Here is a 24,225-nt window from a genome sequence, read left to right on the forward strand (position 1 = left end):
ATTATAGCCTGGCTGGCTGACCACTGAGTTCTGCCTTGGGAGAAGACACATGGGATAGGCTTCCAGGAGTCTGGCCCTGAGTACTGGATCTTGACTGTAATCACTGGGCTCTGGAGCCAGCCCCCCTTTGCCTTCCAGGTCTCCCAACTTGGCCCAGCCTTGCTCTTCTTCCACACAAGAGGCCTCCCCCTGCTGGCTGTTCTGGTCCAGTCAGCACACATTTGCCTCCACTGGCCAGCCCCCTACCTTACACCCCTTTGATGTTTTTGGGAATCCTCCTTTGTTCCCTTCCCCAGACTAGGCATTCCTGAGGGGTGTGTGTGTGTGTGTGTGTGTGTGTGTGTGTGCAGAGCCTGCCTCCTCCTTTTGTCTTTATTGGACTGATCCTAGACCTGATGTTCCTGTCCCTCCTGCAGACCTTCACTGACATCCCTAATACAGAGACACCAGCTTCAACTCTGCCTCCGACTTCTACACCTTTGGTCATCACCACCACTGTGACCATTGGCCTCAATGCCACCATGCTAGAGGTCAGTGGGAAGTGAATGGATCTGAAAGGGAAAGTCCTGGGGCAATGGTGGTGGCAGACAATGAGTCCAGGTGCAAACTTTGGTCTGTCCCAATGTCCTCAGGGGGGCCTGGATCCTGACAATGGAACTGAACTAAAGACCCTGAAGACTAAGTTAGCCAAAGAGGACCAAGAAGGAGATGGCCCCACCATGGGCCCCGACTTCCGGGCAGCAGAACAGCCATCACAGACACAGTTTCAAATCTTTCCTGTAAGCCTCAGGGTTTGGGTTGTGTGTGTGTGTGTGGGGGGGGGGGGTATAGAGGATGGCAGAGACTCCTGCCTGGAGCCACATACTGCATTTTCTCTTTTGCCTTCTCTTTAATCTTGCCTAGAATGACTTCCCACCATCACACTGTAGTCGACAAATATTAGCATGATGCTAATGTGACAGGAACTGTGTTAATGGATGGCTTTGTGGGTAGGATGGTGCCTTTGGCTTTTAGTCCAAGCATGATAAGTAGCCGCTTGAAGCGGAGCATGATCTGACTTGGAGCTTTAAAAGCTCCTTCTGGCTGCTGAACAGCATATGGACTGTAGGGGGAGCCAGAGGGGCAGCAGGGAAACCAGTAGTCTCTGCAGCAATAGCCTGGTGACCTGGACGAGGGTGGTGGTGGTGGGGATTGGGAGAAGTGGACAGATTTGGACCATACTCTATTTTGGTTTTGCTACTGGAGATGGAGAAAGATGCAAGGATGACTTGGTAGATGCATGGTGGCAACTGTGAGTAAAATGGAGAAGCTTAAAGGAAGACCACGTGGAAAGTCTTAGGATCTCATTTTGGATGTGCTAAATTGGCAACCCCTGCTTGACATCCAAGTGGAGATGTCAAGTGGGGGATTGGTTAGATGCTTCTGGAGTTCAAGGGACATGGTCTAGGCTGGAGATAAAGACTTGGAAATCATCAGCAGAGTGATGCTGCCCTGAGCCAAGGGATTGGATAAGATTTCTTAGGAAAATAGTGCAGACAGGGAAGGGGCTCAGGTTCTAGCCTTGGTGTTGGACAGGGGAGGAGGGGAATAATTATAGCCAACTTAGCCTGAATGCTTGTTATGTGCTGACCATTGTTTTAATTTATTCTTCCTCCTGTGGGATATATACAATTATCATTCATCTACTGACTCTGCCAATGAGGCCATGGGGGTTGAATAAGTTGCTCTCCATCACTCAGCTAGTGAGAGACAACTCTGGGATTAGGAAACCATAGCACGCTCCAAAGTCCACACTCTTCTCCTTGATCGTGGCCAGGACTCATTTCTCTTTTCTCTTCATTTCCCGGCCCCCAGGGTGGTGGAGAGAAAGGAGCAAAAGGAGAGCCGGCAGTGATTGAACAGGTGAGAGGTCTGGGGCTAGGAGAAGGTAGAGGGGTTTGGGCCAGGACTAGGGTCACACTCATTTTTCTCTCAGGGACAGAAGTTTGAGGGACCTCCAGGAGCCCCAGGACCTCGAGTAAGTCATGGCTGCATTCCCCTCTTTCCTTCTCCTCTAATTGTAGTGTTTGAGCCCCTGGGGTGGAGGGTTGGGGTATAATGTTGCCATATCATTAAAAGATTATTGCATGCTTGAAGCTCAAAGGATGAATCAAAATAAGAGTTGGGGTGTAAAGTGTGTGTGTGGGGGTCGATGTGGGTCAGTATAGTATTGAGGGGCCAGGTATGGCTCAGTGATGGATAAGGAGGTCTGCATGGGGTCAGGGTCAGTGGTGGATTAAAAGTCAACTTGGCTCAAGCTTTGCCCTTCTTATGACCTCTGTTCCTCTGTCCCCAACAGGGGGTGGTTGGCCCCTCAGGCCCTCCTGGCCCCCCAGGATTCCCTGGAGACCCTGGTCTGCCGGTAAGAAACTCCCTCTGGGTTATATCCTTCTGGGGAAGTGAGGTTTCAGGCTATGAAGCTGAAGTTGGGAACTTGTATGCCTGAACATGGATCCGAGAGGTAGGGACTGAGGACATCATGCTGAAGCTGACATTGACCTCATCCGTTCACCTGTCTTCCCTCTTCTTTCTCTGGGGGCCTTCCCTTGCTTTTCTCTTTCATCTGTCTCCTATCCCTGAGTACCTTTCATCTCTATCTTTCTCCCTATGTCTCCGTATCTCTCCCCTCCATTTCTCTCATCTCTGTCTCTGTCCACCCCTCTACCTCCATCCCTGTCTGTGTCTCTCCCTCTCTCAGGGTCCTGCTGGCCTCCCAGGAATGCCTGGCATCGATGGGATCCGGGGTCTACCAGGGACTGTGATCATGATGCCGGTAAGAGGGAGATAGGGTGGCACATCCTTGGGGGGTATACTCCTGACCCAGGAGGGGGCCTCTCCTTGGGCTCCCCTCATGATCAGCTGTCCCCTAGTTCCAGTTTGCAAGCAGCTCCCTCAAAGGACCCCCAGTCTCCTTCCAGCAAGCCCAGGCTCAGGCAGTACTGCAACAGGCTCAGGTGAGTGGAGGATAATCAGGGACCAACAAGGGGTAATGGGAGGACATTGAGAGAGTAACAGAGGTGGAGGATAATGAAGGCTGGTCAGGAGACAGGTGGGTGTTTGTCTCCTGAAGATGCCTTTTGGGAGGGTGTTGGGGTTTTGTGCAAGACCTGAAGTTCTGTTCCCCTCCATCTTTCCAGCTGTCTATGAAAGGTCCCCCTGGTCCAGTAGGGCTCACTGGGCGCCCAGGCCCTGTGGTGAGTAAGGAGTCTGTATGGGGGAGGGGGATGCACCAGTGGAGGGAGGAACCTTCTACTAACTACAGTACCTTATCTCTCTTCCCCCAAGGGTCTCCCTGGGTATCCGGGTCAGAAAGGAGAGATGGGAGACATAGGGCCACAGGTGAGATTGGTGGCAATGGGGACAGGACTGGATGGGAAGGGTCTTTTCCCAGAGCCACAGAATAAAGTGCTATTTGAGGACAATGACAAAGAGGCTGAGAAGACCTTTGCAATTACTGCCCTTCCGAGAGAATGATTTAAAATAAGATCTTCAAAACAAAAAACAAAAAACAAAAAACAAAAATAAATAAATAAATAAAATAAAATAAGATCTTCCTGGGCGCCCGGGTGGCTCAGTCTCTTAAGCATCTGCCTTTGGCTCAGGTCAAGATCCCTGGGTCCTGGGATTGAGTTCTGGACCGGGGCTTTCTGCTCAGCGGGGAGTCTGCTTCTCCTTCTGCCCCTCCCTCCCCTGCTGATGCGCACGCTCTCTCTCTCAAATAAATAAATAAATAAAAATCTTTAAAATAAAATAAGACAAGTCCTTCTTCTTTCTTATTCTTCATTTCTTTCTCCTTTTTTTTTTTCTTTTCTAGGGTCCCCGAGGCCTTCAGGGACCTCTTGGGCCTCCTGGCCGGGAGGGAAAGATGGTGAGTAACTTGTAGGTATTTAGATCATCCCTCCTCCATCCCTCAGCCCCCAATAGGAGCCTCAGCTCCATGCCCCCAGGTCTGCTGGTGTAATTAGTGGGATAAGGGCATGGAGGATGAAGAATGGCAGCTCTACTGAGTGTGTCACAAAGGTATCTGGCCAGGTCACAGAGTCAAGGAGGACTTTCTAGATGGAATGATGCTAGAACTGAGATCGGAGGTATAACCGGGTAAACAGGAAAGGAAGGGTATTCCAAGTAGAGGGAACAGTATGTGCAGAAGAAAAGACGGAGGCAGCCCAGGTGGCTCAGCAGTTTAGCGCTGCCTTCAGCCCTGGGCATGATCCTGGAGACCCAGGATCGAGTCCCACATCGGGCTCCCTGCATGGAGCCTGCTTCTCCCTCTGCCTGTCTCTCTCTCTCTCTCTCTCTCTCTGTGTGTCTCTCATGAATAATTAAAATTAAAAAAAAAAAAAGACTGGATCACTGAGGGAGGTGATGAGAACCAGGTAACTCCAGATGGTTTTAAATGCAATGAGGAACACAGAACTGGATATTTAATGGAGACTGAAGATTTTAATTTCTGTGATGGTGGTGACATGGACTAGAGCAGAAAGCCTGGAGATAAAAAATAATGGACAGGTTTGAGATATATTGGGGAGGTTAAACTGATACACAGAGAATCCCCCAGGATTCTTCATGAGGAAAGTACTCAACAAATAGTAACAGGTGGGGATCCCTGGGTGGCTCAGCAGTTTAGTGTCTGCCTTTGGCTCAGGGTGTGATCCTGGAGTCCCAGGGTCGAGTCCCACATGGGGCTCCCTGTATGGAGCCTGCTTCTCCCTCTGCCTGTATCTCTGCCCCCCTCTCTCTCTCTCTGTGTGTCTCTCAGGAATGAATAAAATAAAATCTAAAAAACAAAAAACAAACAGTAACAGATTATCTTGATGCTGTCATCTCCCTGATAGGGCCGCTCTGGAGCAGATGGGGCTCGGGGCCTTCCAGGGGACACAGGACCTAAGGTAGGTGATAAGATCAGGGTTGGGACTTGGAGGGATTATCAGGTCCAGGATTCGGGGTTCAGGTGATGTCTCTTTGTGCAGGGTGATCGGGGCTTTGATGGCCTGCCAGGGCTGCCTGGTGAGAAGGGCCAAAGGGTGAGTGTGTGAGGGCCCCCCCACTTATCAAGCCCCCTGATATTCACGGCTCCCTCTCCACCCCCCAGTATCAGAGCCTCCATGCCTGTGTGTGAGCTCTCATCCCTTATGTCTCATTTCCTTTCCTGGGGGGCTAGTTTCTATCCCCCACATTTCTGCTCTGAACTCCCCTCTACTCCTAACTCCAGGGTGACTTTGGCCATGTGGGACAACCTGGCCCCCCAGGAGAGGATGGTAAGAAGGTAAGTTTGAGGAAAGAGAATGGTCTAGAAGCTAGAAAGTCAGAATGAGAGTCAGAGAGGAATAGAGTATTCGAGGGACAGGATGAGAGGCGAGGGTCTGCTGGAGGGTCAGGAGCCTCCGTGGGGCTCTAAAAGATAGATTGAGGGCTGGGGGCTAGTACCAAAGTTAGTAGGTGAGACTCAGGATTGCAGGTCCAGGATTGGGATCAGGGGCCTGGACTGAATCACGTGTGCTCAGTCTATTGGTTACTGCCTCAAGCACTGACTCTGGGATCCCTTGGAAGTGTCTGGCTAGATGAGCAAAGTCGGTTTTCTGAGTATTTTCTCTCCCTACTCACCAAGTGATGAACGCTTTCCCACAGGGAGCAGAAGGACCTCCGGGGCCCACTGGCCAAGCTGGGGAGCCAGTGAGTATCAGGGACCTCTGGCCCCCTTGCTTGGCACAAGGGAAGGAGTCACGATTGAGGGGGCCTCAGAGGAGTGATGCTGGAATAATGCTCCTACCTCCTTGCAGGGCCCCCGAGGACTGATCGGCCCTAGAGGCTCCCCTGGTCCCCTGGGACGCCCGGTGAGAATGTCACTATCTGTCCACATCCCTGCTTGTCCTCTTCTCACCACTGTCCCCTCTGCATGTCCATTCCTGTTACCTGGTTTCTCTGCCCACTCATCTTTCCACCTGTGCCTCTCAGTGTCTCAGACTTAGGCTCCTGTGTGGTATCTGCCCGGGTCTCACACCCTCTCCTCCCCCAGGGTGTAGTTGGAATTGATGGTGCTCCAGGAGCCAAAGGAAATGTGGTATGTGTTCTGCCTTTTGACCTTAAACACTTTCTGATGCCCTGACCCCATGATCATCCATCCATATCCCTGTCCACTCCTATGACCCTCATTTCAACTTCACTGACACTTCAACACTGTGATCCCTTCTAGCTTCACAGCACCCCCACTTTCTCCCCAGGGTCCTCCAGGAGAACCAGGCCCTCCAGGACAGCAGGGAAATCCTGGGTCCCAGGTTTGAGCCATCATTTTCAATAATTGGGGGGTGGCAGTTGTCAGCCGAGGTCATAGGCCACCCCTGAGCTTCCCACTTCCCAGCTCACTTCCCATTTCTCATGCCTTCCTCCCCCTCCCCCACCTTTTTTTTTTAAAGAGAGAGAGAGAGAGCAAGCAAGGTAGGGCCAGAAGGAGAGAGAGAGAGAGAGAATCTTAAATAGGCTCCATGCTCAACGCAGAGTCCAATGCAGGACTCAATCTCATGACCTGAGATCATGACCTGCTGAAATCAAGAGTCAGATGCTTAACCAACTGAGCCACCCAGGCGTTCCACCTTCACCTTCTCTTTTTTTATGTCCCCAGGGACTCCCTGGCCCTCAGGGACCTATTGGCACTCCTGGGGAGAAGGTGAGTGACAGCCCCACCTCCCACCATCCTCTCCCGTCTTCTTCCTTCAACTCTGTCTGCAGGAAAAGCCTCCCACCAGGGCCCTTTTATTAGATCTGGATAATGATAAATTGCAGCATTCTTTAAACAAGCCCAGAATCTTAAAAAAGTATCATTGTTGGGGAAGGGTTGGTTGGGAGAAACAGAAATCCATAAAAGCTAGATCACAGAAGGGGATATCCTCAGGATTTAGGGGAACTCACAGATGCTAGTCATCAGAAATATTGGCAAGAGCTATGGGCCAGGAAAGCCCTTTCTTTGGGGCCCTGTGGTGTCATCTTTGTTCCATCTCCGCCAGTAGACAGGCTTCTTTTTGCATATGTCTTAGTCTGGTCTCACCCCCAAGTTCTATTTCTACATGATTTTGTGCTGCTTTAATCATAATTTCAGCTCCCAGCCCCTCTTGACTTTATAGTTTCTTTACCCAAATCCATCTGATCATAGTTTCTATAAAGTGAGATGTTACCCCCAAATTTCAGACGAAAATCTGATTGGCTTAGTTGGAACAAGGTACCCACTTCTGGACCTGTCAACTATTCGTAGAACATAGGGCGTCACCTCATGCCTGCCTTCGCCCACCTCTCTTCAGATGAAGACAGAGGCGCTTCTAAAGAAAGGATGTGGCTGGGGAGTCCCCCCACACACTGTTTTTTACCTCCCTTGTCTCAACTCTCCCAGAGATGGAGGATTTCTGAGGTTCAGAGAGGGAAGGGGGCTTGCCCAGTGTCACACAGCAAGCCTGGGCAGAACTAGGAAATTTCTTAGCCTGTGGGGTTTGCTGACTCTGTGACCCAAGTAGCTGCATGTCTGAGTAAGGCTGTTCCCGCTGGTTTGCCAGACTCTGAGACCCTCATCTCCCCCTGCTGTGCATCTTCTTTCAGGGTCCCCCTGGAAACCCAGGAATTCCAGGCGTCCCGGGATCTGATGGCCCTCCGGTGAGAACTGGGTGCCAGGCAGAAGGGAGAGGCTTGGGAATTTGGATGGCAAATCTTGGTCTCTGACAACTTCTTTCTCCAGGGTCACCCAGGCCATGAGGGCCCCACAGGAGAGAAAGGGGCACAGGTGAGTGGCCTGGGAAGAGGCTGGATTGGGGTTGAGGGTTGGTGGGCAGGGCTCATGGGGAGAGAGATGATGAGAGCACTGGAAACATTAAGGGGGGAAGAACAGGATGGCACTGATCTTATCTCCATCTCAGGGTCCACCAGGGTCAGCAGGACCACCGGGCTATCCTGGACCTCGGGGTGTGAAGGTACGTGATACTTGGGACCTGCACGTAGGGATGAGTCATTGGCATTGGCTCCAAGGAACCAGCTTTGTGAGATATGTGTGCATGTGTGGTGAGAGGTATTGGTCTGCCAGGAGAGGTGTGGTGGGTGTGGGGTTTCAATCTGAGTGACAGTATATAGAGGTGTGTGCATTACCTGGAGCTCAACAGCCAGAGGGAAGAAATATTGCAGTGTAGTTGTCACCTTGTGGTTGAGAATGGTTAGACCTATCAGAAGGCTGGACCTATTTCACTGTAAATAGGTCAACGCACCATAGTGAAACAAACAGCTGGATTTTTTTTTAAAGATCTTATTTATTTATTCATGAGACAGACACAGAGAGAGGGAGAGAGAGAGGCAGAGACACAGGCAGAGGGAGAAGCAGGCTCCATGCAAGGAGCCTGACATGGGACTCGATCCCAGGACTCCAGGATCACGCCCTGGGCCGAAGGCGGCGCTAAACCACTGAGCCACCCGGGTTGCCCAAGCAGCTGGATTTTAACTCAAGCGCAGAGCCTTGGGATCCTCAAGCACAGAATTGCTGGGCTAGGTCAAGGGCTATACTGTTGACCACGGTCGGGGACACTGGAATTCACGTGTATATGAGTCCAGTTACACCGAAGCCAAGTATGGTACCTGTGGTCTAAGAGTTTGGTGGTAGCCAAGAGGCAGCTCATCACATTTTTGCATTGTAGGCAAGCTCAGTTACACTGTGACTGAGGAGGTGGCTCTATTGTAGTTGGCCACAGAGTCCTATGGGTGGCCAGTCTCGGAGTTAACGTTGTAACCGGGCAAAGTTACGTATAGTTAAAGTAAAGCCTACGTTGTAACTGAGTCTGGGTTAGCCAGGGTCAGAGAATCCCGGTAGCCTCAGCTTGGTTACACTGTGGTCAAGTGAATCCCCCTGTGGTTGCAGACAGTCATGCTGTTCTCAAAACACAGTTGTGTTGTATCCAAGTGCAATTTCATTATAGTCTCTGAGCTCAGTCACATTGTGTCTCTCTGTGGCTAGAGACAATCGTGCTATTGTCAAAACACGGTGGTGTTGCTTCCAAGTACAATTTCATTATAGTCCCTGAGCTCACATTGTAGCCGTGCAGTTTTCACTGCAACCCAAGCCCAGGGTTTGGGCACCTGGGCTTGAACTGAGCAGCCTCACTGTAGCTAAGCACAGACTCGCCTTGTTGCCAGGCACAGAGTCGCATTGTAGCCAGCACAATGGGGAACATTCCTTTGCCTTTAGAATGAGACCGGGGCCTGGAATGTTCATCCTCTCTCCCCTGCCAGAAGAAACTGTGGACACAGTGTCCCCGGGAGATTGGAATCAATTACTCGGAAATTTGGCCTTCCTTGCACACCCCCACACAGATGACCTTGGGAGGTTGCCAGTGGGAAGAGGGGTGGAGAGGAGCAGCCTCTTGCACACCACACTAGCAGGCTTTGGGGAAAGGTCATTTCCTCTGAGGCTGCCCCCTTCCACTCCTGTCCAGTATCCTTTGGGGACTGTCTTGACTGTTTTGGGGGAGAGGACTGAGGTGGAGGGCCCTTCTTAAGGAGGGGAGAGACTTGAGATCTTTTTTTTTTTCAGGGTACCTCTGGCAACCGGGGCCTCCAGGGGGAGAAAGGAGAGCAGGTGAGAAAGGAGGTTCTTGGGTGGGAGGAACCCTAATAATTGGAGTCTCAGTTGTGTCCCTTCCCTGAAACCCTGACCTCTGACCTCTACACTCTCTCTTACCCAGGGAGAGGATGGCTTTCCTGGCTTCAAGGGCGATGGGGGGCCTAAAGGAGATCGGGTAAGATGACTTCCAGATGAGGGATCTAGTGGTTCTGGGGAGCTTGGGGAAGACAGTGAGGGTGGTGGTGCCAGGGCTAAGACAGGGGGCTGGAGGGAGCAGGAATGACACAGGATCTGACTCCTCCTTTCTATTCCAGGGGCACCCCGGACCCCCCGGACCCCGGGGAGAGGATGGTCCAGAAGGGCTGAAGGGACAGGAGGGGCTGGCTGGCGAGGAGGGGCCCCCAGGCTCAGCTGGGGAGAAGGTGAATGGACCTTGGTCACCCTCTCCAGTCTCCTCTCCAGCTTTCTGTCCTGCAGCCAAGATGTTCTCTGGCCCTTTGCCTTCTGCCCTTGGCTCTTTTATCTCCAACCTCAGGAGGCTGCTACCACACTTACCATCTCCAATTCCTTAACTCAGCATTACAGAGTAATTTCATGCACGGTATCCCCATAACCACCACAGGCAACAGGCATTTTTATCCACATTTTACAGACAAGGAAACTGAAATTTGGAAGAGAGTAGAATTAAAATGAATTGCCCAAAGACATGGCCCTAGCAGGCAGGAGCCAAGACTTGAACTCATGTTTCTCTGAATCTCACCCTGTTGTCCCGTCACCATACCTCAGCCATCCTGCCCTTTTCTGACCTTCATATTGCAATCTCCGACCTTTGTCCCATAATATCTCTGCAGGGCAAGCTTGGGGTGCCAGGTCTCCCGGGTTACCCAGGACGTCCAGGCCCTAAGGTAAGAAGCTAGGGGTTGAGGGTGGGCAAAGAAGCATTCAGAGATTGATTAACATCTAGAGGGCCGGCCTGTGGTCTAGGGGAGTGAGCTGTCCACCCCCTGGGTCACTAAGAGACAGCATAAGACGTGAGCTTTGGTACCAGACTTGAGTTTAAATACCCATTCCTTATCTTTTGAGTGACCTCTAGCAAGTCTCTTGAGCCCACTTGCTTCACTGTAAAATGGTGATACCAGTTGTCTTTACCTTATCATTTTGATTATAATAATATATATATATATATAACATATAATTAACGTCGATAATTTTGATAATAAAACTATAGGATCCTTTTTATTTGATGTGATGGAGGCTGGTTCAAAGCAAGCCAGTAAGGAAGAGAATCACACACAAAAAAAATACATATCTGACATATCTTGAATTATAACCTACAATAAAATGTGCTTATATAAAAATGTACATTGGTTGCCAATTTTTTTGATGGATGAGGCTGCTGATTAGACATATCTTTCTGCTTAAACCACACCCACATTACATCACTGAAGATTTATAGTTTGGGTTTATATAAAGTGGAACAGAAACTTAGGCACTTTGGAAGAAATCTGAGTGCAGAATGCTTCCAGAGTTCCACACTTTTGTCATCTCCATCTGGCAGTTATCTTGTGCATGCCTCATTTGACAGCAACTTTTTTTAGTGACTTCCCTTTTTATTGAGCCTTTTTCATTTAACTTAGATTTGGTAGACGTCTCTCCTTTTCCCTTCTGCGTTCCGTCGGTTGTTGTAAACTTTCATGAAGTCACGTGACTCCAATAGCAAGGGCAACTGACATAAACAGATTTGGGAATAAACTCAAGGCACCATACCTAAGAATAGAAGGCAACGGATTGGAGCAGGAGTTCATGAGAGTTAGAGCAAAGCCTCTTAGCCAAGACCAGTCCATGTCTTTTGGGCGTCGTGCAATACATAACAGAAGGCATGGTGTGTTGGTTAAGTTGACGTTGGTATCTTAGCCAGCGTCAATCAGTATCTTAGTTGTAACAAAAATACTCTAGACAGGGTGGCTTAGACAACAGAAATTTATTTTCTCACAGTTTTGGATGCTGGAAGTCTGAGATCAGAGCATTAGCATGGTTGGATTCTGGTGAGGATTCTCTGGTTTGCAGACAGCTGTCTTCTCTCTGTGTCCTCACATGGCGGGGTGTGGGGGGGAGAGGGGGACAGAGAGAGGGAGAGGGGGAGAGAGAGAGACAGGAATAGAGAGACAGGAACAGGGAGGGAGGGAGGGAAGGAGAGAGTCTCTCTCTCTTTTTTAAAGATTGTATTTATTTATTCATGAGAGACACACAGAGAGAGGAAGAGACACAGGCAGAGGGAGAAGCAGGCTCCCCACAGGGACCCTGATGCGGGATTCAGTCCCAGGACCCTGGGATCATGACCTGAGCCAAAGGCAAACCACTGAGCCACCCAGGCCCACCCCCCCAGTCTTCTTATAAAGGCACTGCTCTCCTTCATGAGGGCTCTGCTATTATGACCTACTTACCTCCCAAATGTCCCATCTCAAATACTGTTCTTCCACATAGGGCTTCAACATATGAAATTTTTTTTTAAAATTTTAAATTTATTCCTGAGAGACACAGAGACACAGGGACCCCTGGATCACACCCTGAGCCAAAGGCAGATGCTCGATCACTGAGCCACTCAGGTGCCCCGACATAGGAATTTGAGAGAACTCAAACATTCAGTCCATAGCAGTCAGTAATAATCAGCCTGAACAATGATGGCTAACATGTCATAAGCACTTACTATGTGCCACACACCACGTGAAATACTTTCTATACATTATCCTATCTGATCCCAGGCCCAAGACCTTGTGAGAGAGGTATTGTTGGTATTCCCAGGCTACAAGTAAGGCAAGCGATGCTCAGAGAGGGTAAGCCGTTTCTCTAGGGCCACATAGCTGGTGTAGTGGTAGGTCTGGGATTCAAAATATGAGGGGTGGGAGAGGACGGCAGAGCCTGTGATGTCTTCCACTTGGTGGAGGGAGGATGCCTCCAAGATGAGCAGGACAGCATGGACTGGAGTTAGTTAACAAAATATCAAGTAAGCACCAACTATGTACCGGGTTGAGGAGAATAAGACCAGAGCACCGGGATGCCTGGGTGGCTCAGCGGTTTAGCGCCTGCCTTTGGCCCAGGGCGTGATCCAGGAGTCCTGGGATCGAGTCCCACATTGGACTCCCTGCATGGAGCCTGCTTCTCCCTCTGCCTGTGTCTCTGCCTCTCTCTATCTCTGTGTCTCTCATGAATAAATAAATAAAATCTTAAAAAAAAAAAAAAAAGAAGACCAGAGCACTGTTGCCTAGCAGAGAAAACAGACAGTGGATAAGCAAGCAAGTGAACAAAGTCATTTCAATATAAATATTTTGGGAAAAAATATTTTAGGAAAACAAAGCAGGTCAATGTGATAGAGGGTGACTTGAAGGATATGACGGTCAGGGTGATATCAGAAGACTTCCCTAAGGAGTTGACCTCTAAATGAGCACTGGGTGTTATGCTATATGTTGGCAAATCGAACTCCAATAAAAATATACAAAAAAATATAAATGAGATCCAAATGATGAGGAATAGCTGCCTCTGTGGGGTCCTGAGAGAAGAGCAGTTTAGGCAAAGGAAGCACCAGTGCAAAGGTCCTGAGGCAGGAGTGGACCAGAGTGCCCAAGTAGCATTGAGGGGCCCGTGTGGCTGGAGCGGAGTGAGCAAGGGCTGAAGGTGGGGAAAGAGGAAGGCAGAGGGCTGTCTTGGAGGAGGATGGGGCTGGAGGAATCAAAGAGGCTTCTTCTGGAAAAGACAGAGTGGCTGAAGGGTGAGGGGTCAATTTTGCTTACCACGCACTCCTCACCCCCGTTTTTTCTCTCTGATTCTCTCAACTCAGGGCTCTACTGGCTTTCCCGGGCCCCTGGGACCATTAGGAGAAAAAGGGAAACGGGTGAGTTGTGATCCAGGGGTCAGGGGAGAGGGTAGGGCTTGTGTGGGGGGAATGATTTGTGGATCTCTACAGGACGGTGGGGAGGCCCCGGCGTGGCTGTATCTAAGCCTGGAAACACTTGTCTGCATGCATATTCCCACATGCTTTGCAGGGCACATGTGGGTGACCCCAGCTGGCTTGATTCCATGTGTGTCTGTGTGTACAAGTGTGCGTGTGCCTCAGTGTTGGTCAGATGGGGTCTAGCTGTGGCCACTTGTGGGCCTGTGGCAAACAAGGACATAAGCCTGCGTGTGTGTATGTAACTATGGATGTAAAATGTGTGTGAGGGGTGTGTCTGCATGTGTGAAAGCGTATGGATATACACACGTGCATGCATGACTACACTGAGTGTGTACGTGTGCGTGCTGTGTGTGCACAGTAACTGCGTAAATGGACACTGTGTATAGGCAAGGAGTCTCTGTATACTGCTCTGTTTATAAGGACCGTGACCACCTATGCATCCACGCGTGTCTGTTTACGTTGAGCATGCACGTGTGCAAGGGACAGATTGCACCATGAGCTCTGGCTGTCAACTGAGTCAGAAGGTCACCCAACGTATTTTGGGTCTGTGCCTGGATGCATTTGTGTGTCATGTCTTTGCATTGTCACTTTCTTCTGCTTGCCCCTCACCTGATTTATTTTCCAGGGGAAGGCAGGGCAGCCAGGCCTGGAAGGAGAGCGGGGACCACCAGTAAGGAGATGGCTCCCCGGTTCTGCTGGGCCTGGGGGGGGTGGCAGGGCTGGAAAGAGGGACTGCAGGAGGAGAGGCTGTGGGGAGGTTGTGAGTGCACAGGGCAGAGGGTTTGGGTTATGTCGGTGTCTCTGGTTGGGCAAGGAGGACTCACAGAGGGAGGGGCCCGGAGGACTCAGGCTCATCTCCTAGGTTACCCCACCCTCTTGATTCTAATCTTTGCTTCTTTTCTACTCAGGGCTCCCGTGGAGAGAGGGGGCAGCCAGGTGCCACCGGGCAGCCAGGCCCCAAGGTATGGGCTGGGTGGGTAGTCAGGCCCCCTGGCCCAGTCTCCCCAAGGCCCTTTGGAAGCCCTCCCAGTGGGGTTCGTCCTGCAGCCTGAATCTCCTCCGCTATGTCCTAGGGCGATGTGGGCCAGGATGGGGCCGCTGGGATCCCTGGAGAAAAGGTGAGTGTGTGGGTTTCTGAATGGGAGACAAACCAAGGAGGTAGAGAGGAGGCCTTATGATGAGGTGGAAGGAATGCAGCCTCTAAAGTCAGGAACTGTGAGTTCCAGTCCCAGCTCGGCTACTTGCCTGCTGTGTGACCTTGGGCAAGTCACTCCACCTCTCTGGGCCTCGGCTTCCCTCTTTGTAAGATGGAATAACCACAGTCCCCACTGCGAAGGGCTGCAGTGACACACGAAATGATGACTGTGTGTAGTGTGTCTGGCGCCCTGCCTGGTGTGCAGAAAGCACTCAATATGCTCAGTATGTTTGTCCTTATGTGGGGCTCGGGGGGCCAGGCAGGAGGGGTGAGGCCATGGCTTCTGGTTCCATTTCAGGGCCTCCCAGGTCTGCAAGGCCCTCCTGGATTTCCTGGGCCAAAGGGTCCTCCTGTAAGTGAGCACACCCTGGATGGGGCTGGCCTGGGGGGAAGCCGGGGAGTGAGGAGACTCCTGGGTCATGCTTCGTCTCTCTCCTACCTTGTTCCCCAGGGCCCCCAGGGGAAAGATGGGCGTCCTGGGCACCCTGGCCAGAGAGGAGAATTGGTGAGTGGCCTCTTGACTTCTGACCCCTGACTCCATTAGGCTCTCTTGTTCTTCCTCCTGTGTGACACCCCTTTCAATTTTTCTCCCCAGGGCTTCCAAGGCCAGACGGGCCCCCCTGGACCAGCTGGTGTCGTGGGTCCTCAGGTCAGAATGGGCCCCACAGGTCTTCCCAGTTTTGCACCAGTTGGGAGATATTCAGGGGAAGTGCATATCAGACAATCCCCCATGCCCCTGACCATTCAAGATAAGCTTCTGTCCTCTTCAGGGAAAGACAGGAGAAGCAGGACCTCTGGGTGAGAGAGGCCCCCCGGGCCCTCCTGGACCTCCTGGTGAACAAGGTCTTCCGGGCCTGGAAGGCAGAGAGGGCATCAAGGTGAGACCCTGCCCCCTAGGAAATCTCAGCTGAGTGGACCCAAAGGTTCCTCAATGGCCTCAAGCCACCCCAAGGCTCAGAATCAGCCTCATGGCGGAGGGGGCCCAGAGTCACAGACTAGGGGGCAGCACCTTCTCTCCAGAGCCTGACCTTCCTCCTCTGCACCCCTGCAGGGGGACCTGGGACCACCGGGACCCCTTGGGAAGGAAGGACCACCTGGACCCAGGGGCTTCCCCGGCCCCCAAGGAGCCCCTGGGGACCCAGTGAGTATCCTTTTGAGCCCTTCTCAACTATACCTGGCTGGGCTGCGAGGCAGGGAAGGAGGAGGAGGGACATGGTGGTGGCAACCTGGGTGGGGGCAGCCATGAAAGTAAAGGAATGACAGAAGGACCTGGACGAGATAGACTCTTGACCCTCAGTGCCCAGGAAGAAGGGGGCAACTGTGACCCCCCAGAAGGAAGATAGTACCTGGGCACAGCCTTGGATATCTCTTGACTGAATCATCTCTTCCTTCAGGGGCCTATTGGTTTAAAGGGTGACAAAGGCCCCCTGGGCCCTGTTGGAGCCAATGTAAGTATAACCCCATCTACTGGGTGGGTGGAGGGGCCTTGGGGCATCTGGGATTCAGGGCATTGCCATGATTAAGTCCACTATTTTGAGTGTCAAACAGGCCTGGGTCACACCCATGACCTGTTTTTTCATCTGTGACATGGCCCCATCCATGAGATGATCCATTTGATACTTCCCTGCATGCCAGACATCAACATATAAAAGCCTCCTTGCTCCTGGAGCTTATGTTTCAGTTGGGGAAATAAGAAATCAGGGGTGATGAATAGCACAGAAAAGGGGGGAGTAGGGAGAGAGAGCAGTTGAAATGAGCTGATCAAGGAAGGTCTCCTGAGAAGGTGAGACCTCAGGGAGGTGAGGAGGAGCCATGTGGGTATATAGGGGGAGAGTGTTCCAGGCAGAGGGAATAGCATGTGCAAAGGTCCTGGGGCTGGAGTATGCATGGCATGTTGGAGGAAACAGGAGGCCTATGTGGCTGGAAGGAAGGTGAGGGGGTGAGTGGGAGGCAGAGAGGGCAGGAGGTAATGGGGCAGGTCATGCAGGGCCCGTGGGCTACCAGGAGGATTGCCCATTTCCATGGAGGGCTGTGAGCAGAGGGACATGTGTGCCCTCTCAGGTGTCCCCCTGGCCACTGTGGAAAGGGAAGAGAGTGGATATGACACCAGTAACTCCCTAACTCAGTGCCTGGAGGCTTGAAAACCCTCCATCAATGAGAACTATTTTTTTGCTGTTTTTCCTGACCTTTCACCCCTGTTTTCAGGGCTCCCCAGGGGAGCGGGGTCCAGTGGGCCCAGCAGGAGGCATCGGGCTTCCTGGCCAAAGTGGAGGCCAAGGCCCTGTTGGCCCTGCAGGCGAGAAGGGGTCCCCGGTAAGTGCCTGCCCATGACATACGTTCCTCAAGCATCCTCAGGACCCCACATACCGGGACCTCACCTCTGTCCTGGCCCCTGACATCCCCTCTTCCCATTAGGGTGAACGTGGCCCCCCTGGCCCCACAGGGAAAGATGGGATCCCAGGGCCCCTGGGGCTTCGGGGACCCCCTGGAGCTGTTGGGCCTTCTGGCGAGGATGGGGACAAGGTGAGTGTTCGTGGAGAGGGAGGGGCTCTGGGGCTCAGGGTAGGGAGAGGCCGAGTCGGTCCTCCCTCATCCTGTCTCTTCTGCAGGGGGAGGTGGGTGCCCCTGGTAACAAAGGGAGCAAAGGCGATAAAGGGGATGCGGTGAGTGTGGGGCCCCAGTGAGGAAGGTGGTCCCGGGGGGGAAGGCAGAGGGATGTGAAGGATGGTGGGGGGCAGGGTAGCTGAGAATGGGGAGGGTGCTGAGGTGGTTTCCCCTCATCTCCCTTTCCTTGGTGGCCATCATTCTCTCTGTGACTCTGCATGGCTCTGGGGCATCACATCCCCAGCTTCCCTCTAGGACTTCAGCCACAGTGTCTAGCCATCCGTGAGCCAGCTCTACCCCTGGGTCCTGGGGGGACTCCTGGGGGAAAGTTCTGATGAGCCAAGCTTAGGATGATGTCTGTGTCTGATCCCATTGGTTGGTGGCTAGGAAGACAGAACAGCAACAGCTGCTTCCCGGTGGGAGGCGTGGGAGGCAGTGATTGTCATCTTGAGTGCCCTCCAAATCTTGAATTTAAGGTGTTTTTTGGCTATGCTTCCTCCCCCAGGGCCCACCTGGACCAACTGGTGTACGGGGTCCTGTGGGACACCCAGGCTCCCCGGTGAGTGCTCCTGGCTTTGCGACCATCCCCTGGATCCCAGATGGGAAGGGACAGTATCCTCCACCATGACCCAGACTCAACTCAACCCCAACCCTGATCTACCCCTCCATGCTGACATCTGACAGGAACTCACCTCAGAATCTGAGTCAATCCCAATCTCAGCCTGAATCCTGAAGGCCCTCACCGTCCCAGTCTTAACCCTACTCATGACCTTAACCTCAATCCCAACTCAAACTTTGTCTTCAAAACTGAGCCTTGACCCTGTCCTACCCCAACTCTGACCCACCCTCCAATGCTAACCCCAGACCTGAACTCAAACTTGAATCTGACCTTGGTCCCAACCTCAAATTCAACCCTAAATTCTATCTCAACCCCATCTGAACCCTGCTCATGACCTTGACCTCAACTCACCACCCAATGCCCATCTCACCATCCAATGCCCATATGAAAACTTTGACTCAACCTTTGACTTAATTCCCAAACTCTGACCCTTAACCTGCACCCCCAATGCCAAGTCAAACCCTGACCCTTTCTAAACTTAACCCCAACACTGACTGTAATCATTAACCTCCAAACCTTGACCCAGACCCTAACTGTGTCCTGCTTCTGTCCTTCTTCCAGGGAGCAGATGGGGCTCAGGGGCGCAGGGGACCACCAGGCCTCTTTGGGCAGAAAGGAGATGATGGAGTGAGAGGCTTTGCTGGGGTGATTGGCCCCCCTGGCCTACAGGTGAGTGTCTGAGTTTGGGGGTGTGGCCTCTTCCCCTGTACACTGTGCTCCAATCTTTCATCTTTGTTCCATAGGGGCTGCCAGGCCCTCCTGGAGAGAAAGGGGAGGTCGGAGATGTAGGGTCCATGGTATGCACAATGTGGGGAAGGTGGGAGGGGGAAGGGGATAGCAGGTGGTGGTGGCCATTAAATCAATTTGGAGGGGGCGGTGTCACAGGACATACTGTCATTTTAAGATGATGCTGGTCACCAGCATTAAGGATGATAATGGTGGTTAGTGGTGCCTTGGGGAGTCATGAGGTCACTGGATGCTATTCTGACTGTCCCTGCAGGGTCCCCATGGAGCTCCAGGGCCTAGGGGTCCCCATGGCCCCAGTGGACCAGAGGTGAGGACTCAGTGGGGAGTAGGGCAGGATGCCTGAGAGGTGGGCACCTCTATTTCCCAAAAAGAGGCTGTTGGGATCTCATGGTCCCATATCTACCCCCTACTTCTCTCCAGGGCCCTCCAGGGCTGCCTGGGGGAGTTGGTCAGCCGGGTGCTGTAGGCGAGAAGGTGAGAGATAAAGGGCAGGGGGCTGCCTAGGGTGGGGGAGGCACAGCCAGTCCTGCTTGGGGGTGGCTGTTCTGGGGAGCTCCTCCCTGCCTTTCACAATCTGACCTCTCCTGTCCTTACTTTGCCTCCTACAGGGTGAGCCAGGGGAGGCTGGAGACCCAGGACCCCCAGGAACCCCAGGCATCCCTGTGAGTGACTGTCCTGTGCCTATGTACCCATCTCAGGGAACCCCTGACCCTTGGGCATCTTGGGGTGCTTTGACCTCTGGGCAGGCCTGAGTCAGTCGCTGACCCAGGACCTATGGGTATCCCCAGTTATCTTGATGACAGCCCTGGAAGGTCTCAGATGGGGCTGCTACATAGAGTTCCTCAGGTGGTACATACAGGAGGGTGTGGGGCTGAGGGTACAGGTTGGGGGATGGGGGCTCAGGCCCAAACCATGAACCTGAGTTGGGGATTAAACTTCCCAGAGGGATCCTCTTTTCTAATTCACTCCAGCGTGGCATGTGGGCTAGACCAACCTTGGTCATGATCTCTAAGCAACTGGACCATCCTGGCCCCTGATTCCATTAAGTCCTAGATCCCTTTGACCTCTGAACCCTTGGACAGTCTAGGCTATTCTGATCCCAGGATTCCTGAGTCCAGGGATGCTAACCCTTGACCTTTGAAGAGTCCAGGCTATTCTGACCTCTGTCCTCTCTTTCTGCAAAGGGGCCCAAGGGAGAAATTGGTGAAAAGGGAGACTCAGGCCCATCTGGGGCTGCTGGACCCCCAGGCAAGAAAGGTCCCCCTGGAGAGGATGGAGCCAAAGGGAATGTGGTGAGTCTCAGGAGAAGTGAAGGTAGAGATCGTGGAGGGGCACTTGTGTCCACTTGAACCTACTCCCCAACTTCTAGCCGGGGGTTCCTCCTCCAATGTGGTGATTCCCTGAGCAACCCAGAACATGGCTGAATAATGAATATATGAATGGTTGTATGTCACTCTATGGGGTGAAACTTGCTTCCACATAGAATCATTCTGAAAATGTTGGAACAGTTGAGATTGATGCCCAGAGTTGGGGCTGATGTGGGATTTGGCATTAGGGTGGAGGTTGAGACCCTCCCACCATCGCCGTGGGGATTGGGGTCGGGTGAGAGAGCAGTGGGGAGCTTCAGGGTCTGTGGGACCTCAGTTTGGATCTGACCTCTCTTCTGAGGGTCAGTCCTCTTTGTGAGTCCTGAGCTGGGGGTGGTGGTGGCTGGAGGACAAAGTAAGGTGATGTGTGTAATGTTCTTAGCTCAGCACCTACACACATTAGACTCTAGAATGTTCACTCTACCAGGGCAGGGATTTTGTGTTTTGTTCACTAGCATATCCTCAGCAGCCCAAGCTGTGCCCGGGTTCAGTTTATCTGTCAAATAAATGAATGAATGCCCAATAATTAAGAAAGGGGATTATTCCTCATTGTGTCTTCTAGGGCCCCACTGGGCTCCCAGGAGATCTAGGACCCCCTGGAGACCCTGGAGTTTCGGTGAGTGTGAGCCCCTTCTTCCCCCACTCATGAATCCCACATATTCCTAATTCTGTCCCCATCTCCCCACCTCCACAGACTTGGGCAAGGTCAGTGAGGCAAATAACTTTCATGTTTCCCCACGTTTCACCCTCAAATTCTTAAGTGCCTCCATGACTCCTCTACAGGGTATCGATGGCTCCCCAGGAGAGAAGGGAGACCCTGGTGATGTTGGGGGACCGGTGAGTGGGGGAGCAGAGGATGTGGTGCTGGCAGAGGGGGTTGGGGTGGGTGAGTGGGTGAACTGGGGTGAACTGGGGAGCCAGAGAAGTAGGTTGATGAGGTGCCCAGGGCCCCGAGTTAGATGCACTTGCTTTGCCTCTCTGGGGCTTCACCATGAATGTGGGCAGCTTCAGGGAAGAGGGAGGAGAAGGCCGGTGTTGGCGTGGTGTCTGGGGAAGGCTGTCTTTGGATCAGAGGCATCCTAAAACACAGTCGTGCTCGACCAATGTGAGCTAATAGTATCCTGGTGCTGTCACATATCCCTAGGGTCCACCTGGGGCTTCTGGGGAACCTGGCCCCCCTGGGCCTCCTGGCAAGAGGGTAAGTGAGACCTGCCTCCTGGCTGTCCTGGCTCCATCCTTTGCCCACCCATCTCCATAGGCCCCCATTTACCCCCATAGGCCCTCCTCACTCCCACAAGCCCCCCAACCCCCATAGGCCCTCCTAACTCCCACAAGTTCCCCTTGCCTTAATAGCCCCCTACCAACACATACTCTTTCCTTCCTCAGGGTCCTTCAGGTCGTGTGGGTCGAGAAGGCAGAGAAGGGGAGAAAGGAGCCAAGGTAAGTATCCCCTGCCTAGGGAGGGGGTCCCTACACTAACCCTCGACCAGCAGTTGAGCCATCAGAATGGCTGCCCCAATTCCCTCCCCTTCCCTGCTGGTTCTTGACTTGGAGGTCAGGAGGAAGGTACCTTCTGACTCTTTCTGTTCTTCCCTTGCCTTGGTCTGTCAGGGGGAGCCAGGTCCTGACGGACCCCCAGGGATGACAGGCCCAGTGGGGGCTCGAGGGCCCCCTGGACGTATGGGGCCTGAGGGTCTTCGAGGGATCCCCGGCCCTGTGGTGAGTGGGGTGGGGACAAGGATGGGGTGGGGTGGGATCAGGCCCTCCCTGTGTGCTCCTACCTCGTGTTTTCTCATCACAATCTGGAATGGCTGACCCTGGGGTGGGGGGTGGTGTGGGGCCATCCATACTGGGTTCTGGCCCAGGGCAGCACCCTCATGTTCTGCATCATCCTAGGGTGAACCAGGTCTCCTGGGTCCTCCTGGACAGATGGGCCCTCCTGGACCCCTGGTAAGAGACCTCTTTGTCCCTGATGTCCTGGTACTGAGAACCACTCTGGGCATCCAGCGATCCTTTAGTGACCCTTCACTGACTATCCATCTGACTGTCCACCCTGACCATCTATAATAACCATCTCTTCTGACCACTTATCTTGATGGTCTACATTGATCACCCACACTGACCCTCCATCTTGGTGGTCTACACTGACCAACCACACTGACCCTCCATCTTGGTGGTTTATACTCACTACAATGATCTTCCATCTTGACAGGCCAAACTGACCATCTATCTTGCTAGTCTACACTGACCCCCCACACTGATCCTGACCACTGACCATTCATATTGACCATGCTCCAATGCCTTTATTATCCCTTGTCACCCCTCCTCTCTCCTGACCATCCCCACGAACACATCCCTGGTAGTCCCCCTTTGAAATCTGGATAATTTCTCATCTGACCATCCCCCAATCACCCACATGAACCTTGAGATGTCATTTTTGAGACTCACTAACTGAGCCTCCCCCTCCTTCCAGGGGCCCTCTGGCCTTCCAGGATTGAAGGGAGATGCTGGCCTCAAGGGGGAAAAGGTAAGGATACATCTTTCCACTCTTCTCCCCTAATTACTTCCATTTTCTCCACCTTTACCTCCCTCCCTGGCCAGAGGGCTGGGGCTGGGAGGTTGGGTGTCCTCTGCTCCCACACTCATTCCCCCAAGACTCTAGAAGAAAAGTCCCCAGCATCTCTCCCTCCTCCCACCATATTTCTTTCCCCATATGTGCCTCTCTTGTTCTCCAGGGCCACATTGGATTAATTGGCCTCATCGGTCCCCCTGGGGAAGCTGGTGAGAAAGGGGATCAGGGGTTGCCAGGCGTGCAGGGCCCCCCTGGCCCCAAGGGAGAACCTGTGAGTTCTATCCCAAGTGGGAAGAATGTGTTCAGAGGGAGGGGTGGGAAGGGAGGCAGAATTGGGGCTCATTTAGAGACTATGTGAGTTTGGTTCTAGAAGCCTGGGTCTAGGATGGTAAGGGCTGTGTCTGGGGATAATGGGGAGGCTCTATCTGGGGATTTGCAGGTTGGAGGCTGGGTCTGTGGCTTGTTCTTTTGAGGAGACTAGAGGCTTGTCTGGGGGATGTATGTGCCTGGATCATAGGGGTGAACACCATCAGTGATGACCTTGGTGTCCTTTCTTCAGGGTCCCCCTGGTCCCATTGGCTCTCTGGGCCACCCTGGGCCCCCAGGCGTGGCGGTGAGTAAGAGTGGTTTGTGGGGTGGGGTCACCGTGGTGGGCCAGCTGGGACTCCAGGTCTCCCTGTCTGTACCCCACAGGGTCCTCTAGGGCAGAAAGGCTCCAAGGGGTCCCCGGTGAGTATATGCTATCCCTTGGGCTCCCACATCCCGGGTTCCTGCCCCCTTCTACTCACCCTCAATACCTTTGCATTCTGTTCATTGACTCATTCAATCACGTATTCAGCGGATATTTATTCAACATCTACTGTTGTATTTTATCAAATCGAAGATGCCATCAATTGTTAAGATGCGCCATTATTTTAGAAACTACTATGAAAGAAAGCAGTTTTGACAAGGAAACTGTAATATGCCAAAGATGTTAAGATGTTGATTTCGGAGATGTTAAAATATGGAAAGGAAATGTGCGTTTTATACTTGGTGCCAAACGTGGCGTGTCCCTCCCCCAGCGCTGTGCGTGTGTGTGTGGGTGGGTGTGAAAGTGCTGTGAGGGTGTGAGGGTGTGTGTATGTGTGGGCAGGAAGGGGTCTTCATGGACAGTGTTCACTCCCAAGTGATTTCTCCCTACAGGGATCCTTTGGTCCCCGTGGTGACACTGGCCCCCCTGGCCCCCCTGGCCCTCCGGTAAGTTCCCCCAGAGAGTATGTTGGGGTGTTCCACTGGGTCCCCCAGTGCCCAGAACTGGGTGGGGCACACAGCAGGTGTTCAGGGCATGCAGGTGGGGGGGGAGGTGCCTTGAAAGCTGAAGGAGGATCTGGGTTGGGGGTTTAGGGGGACATCCATCGAGGCTCTGACTGGGTCTCATCTTGCTTGGCTCTGTCTCCCCCACCATCTCTCTCTCTGTCTTCCATCACTCTTGGCCTTTCCCCATCTCTATTTCAAATACTTGTTCCACTGTTTTGTCTTTGTTTCTCTCTCTCTCTCTCTCTCTCTCT

At 52.6% G+C, this 24,225-nt stretch overlaps 1 protein-coding gene across 5 annotated transcripts in view; it reads left to right on the forward strand.

The window, feature by feature from the left end:
• The window catches only part of COL5A3 (collagen type V alpha 3 chain), a 37,512-nt gene that overhangs the window by 7,808 nt on the left and 5,479 nt on the right, over positions 1-24,225 (forward strand). For 3 of the 5 annotated variants that reach the window (XR_012012325.1, XM_072787353.1, XM_072787355.1), the window contains exons 7-62: positions 417-530; positions 633-779; positions 1,855-1,902; positions 1,976-2,017; positions 2,339-2,401; positions 2,738-2,812; positions 2,910-2,993; positions 3,177-3,233; positions 3,325-3,378; positions 3,854-3,907; positions 4,875-4,928; positions 5,010-5,063; positions 5,252-5,305; positions 5,668-5,712; positions 5,820-5,873; positions 6,056-6,100; positions 6,261-6,314; positions 6,659-6,703; positions 7,624-7,677; positions 7,760-7,804; positions 7,938-7,991; positions 9,596-9,640; positions 9,747-9,800; positions 9,940-10,047; positions 10,477-10,530; positions 13,461-13,514; positions 14,200-14,244; positions 14,483-14,536; positions 14,648-14,692; positions 15,068-15,121; positions 15,221-15,274; positions 15,365-15,418; positions 15,540-15,647; positions 15,821-15,910; positions 16,164-16,217; positions 16,975-17,082; positions 17,185-17,292; positions 17,379-17,432; positions 17,879-17,932; positions 18,554-18,661; positions 18,736-18,789; positions 18,993-19,046; positions 19,160-19,213; positions 19,348-19,401; positions 19,924-20,031; positions 20,669-20,722; positions 20,890-20,943; positions 21,251-21,304; positions 21,493-21,546; positions 21,718-21,825; positions 22,003-22,056; positions 22,580-22,633; positions 22,842-22,949; positions 23,238-23,291; positions 23,372-23,407; positions 23,861-23,914. Coding sequence is in view for 4 of the 5 variants with exons in the window: in XM_072787353.1 (XP_072643454.1) it covers positions 417-530; positions 633-779; positions 1,855-1,902; positions 1,976-2,017; positions 2,339-2,401; positions 2,738-2,812; positions 2,910-2,993; positions 3,177-3,233; positions 3,325-3,378; positions 3,854-3,907; positions 4,875-4,928; positions 5,010-5,063; positions 5,252-5,305; positions 5,668-5,712; positions 5,820-5,873; positions 6,056-6,100; positions 6,261-6,314; positions 6,659-6,703; positions 7,624-7,677; positions 7,760-7,804; positions 7,938-7,991; positions 9,596-9,640; positions 9,747-9,800; positions 9,940-10,047; positions 10,477-10,530; positions 13,461-13,514; positions 14,200-14,244; positions 14,483-14,536; positions 14,648-14,692; positions 15,068-15,121; positions 15,221-15,274; positions 15,365-15,418; positions 15,540-15,647; positions 15,821-15,910; positions 16,164-16,217; positions 16,975-17,082; positions 17,185-17,292; positions 17,379-17,432; positions 17,879-17,932; positions 18,554-18,661; positions 18,736-18,789; positions 18,993-19,046; positions 19,160-19,213; positions 19,348-19,401; positions 19,924-20,031; positions 20,669-20,722; positions 20,890-20,943; positions 21,251-21,304; positions 21,493-21,546; positions 21,718-21,825; positions 22,003-22,056; positions 22,580-22,633; positions 22,842-22,949; positions 23,238-23,291; positions 23,372-23,407; positions 23,861-23,914 (3,609 nt within the window). In the remaining variant the exon portion in view is untranslated. Of the gene's footprint in view, positions 1-390; positions 531-632; positions 780-1,854; positions 1,903-1,975; positions 2,018-2,338; positions 2,402-2,737; positions 2,813-2,909; positions 2,994-3,176; positions 3,234-3,324; positions 3,379-3,853; positions 3,908-4,874; positions 4,929-5,009; positions 5,064-5,251; positions 5,306-5,667; positions 5,713-5,819; positions 5,874-6,055; positions 6,101-6,260; positions 6,315-6,658; positions 6,704-7,623; positions 7,678-7,759; positions 7,805-7,937; positions 7,992-9,595; positions 9,641-9,746; positions 9,801-9,939; positions 10,048-10,476; positions 10,531-13,460; positions 13,515-14,199; positions 14,245-14,482; positions 14,537-14,647; positions 14,693-15,067; positions 15,122-15,220; positions 15,275-15,364; positions 15,419-15,539; positions 15,648-15,820; positions 15,911-16,163; positions 16,218-16,974; positions 17,083-17,184; positions 17,293-17,378; positions 17,433-17,878; positions 17,933-18,553; positions 18,662-18,735; positions 18,790-18,992; positions 19,047-19,159; positions 19,214-19,347; positions 19,402-19,923; positions 20,032-20,668; positions 20,723-20,889; positions 20,944-21,250; positions 21,305-21,492; positions 21,547-21,717; positions 21,826-22,002; positions 22,057-22,579; positions 22,634-22,841; positions 22,950-23,237; positions 23,292-23,371; positions 23,408-23,860; positions 23,915-24,225 lie in introns of all 5 variants that reach the window. The other 2 variants (XM_072787354.1, XM_072787356.1) reach the window with 2 other exon arrangements.

Source organism: Canis lupus, chromosome 19, assembly GCF_048164855.1.
Source record: "Canis lupus baileyi chromosome 19, mCanLup2.hap1, whole genome shotgun sequence".
NCBI lineage: Eukaryota > Metazoa > Chordata > Mammalia > Carnivora > Canidae > Canis > Canis lupus.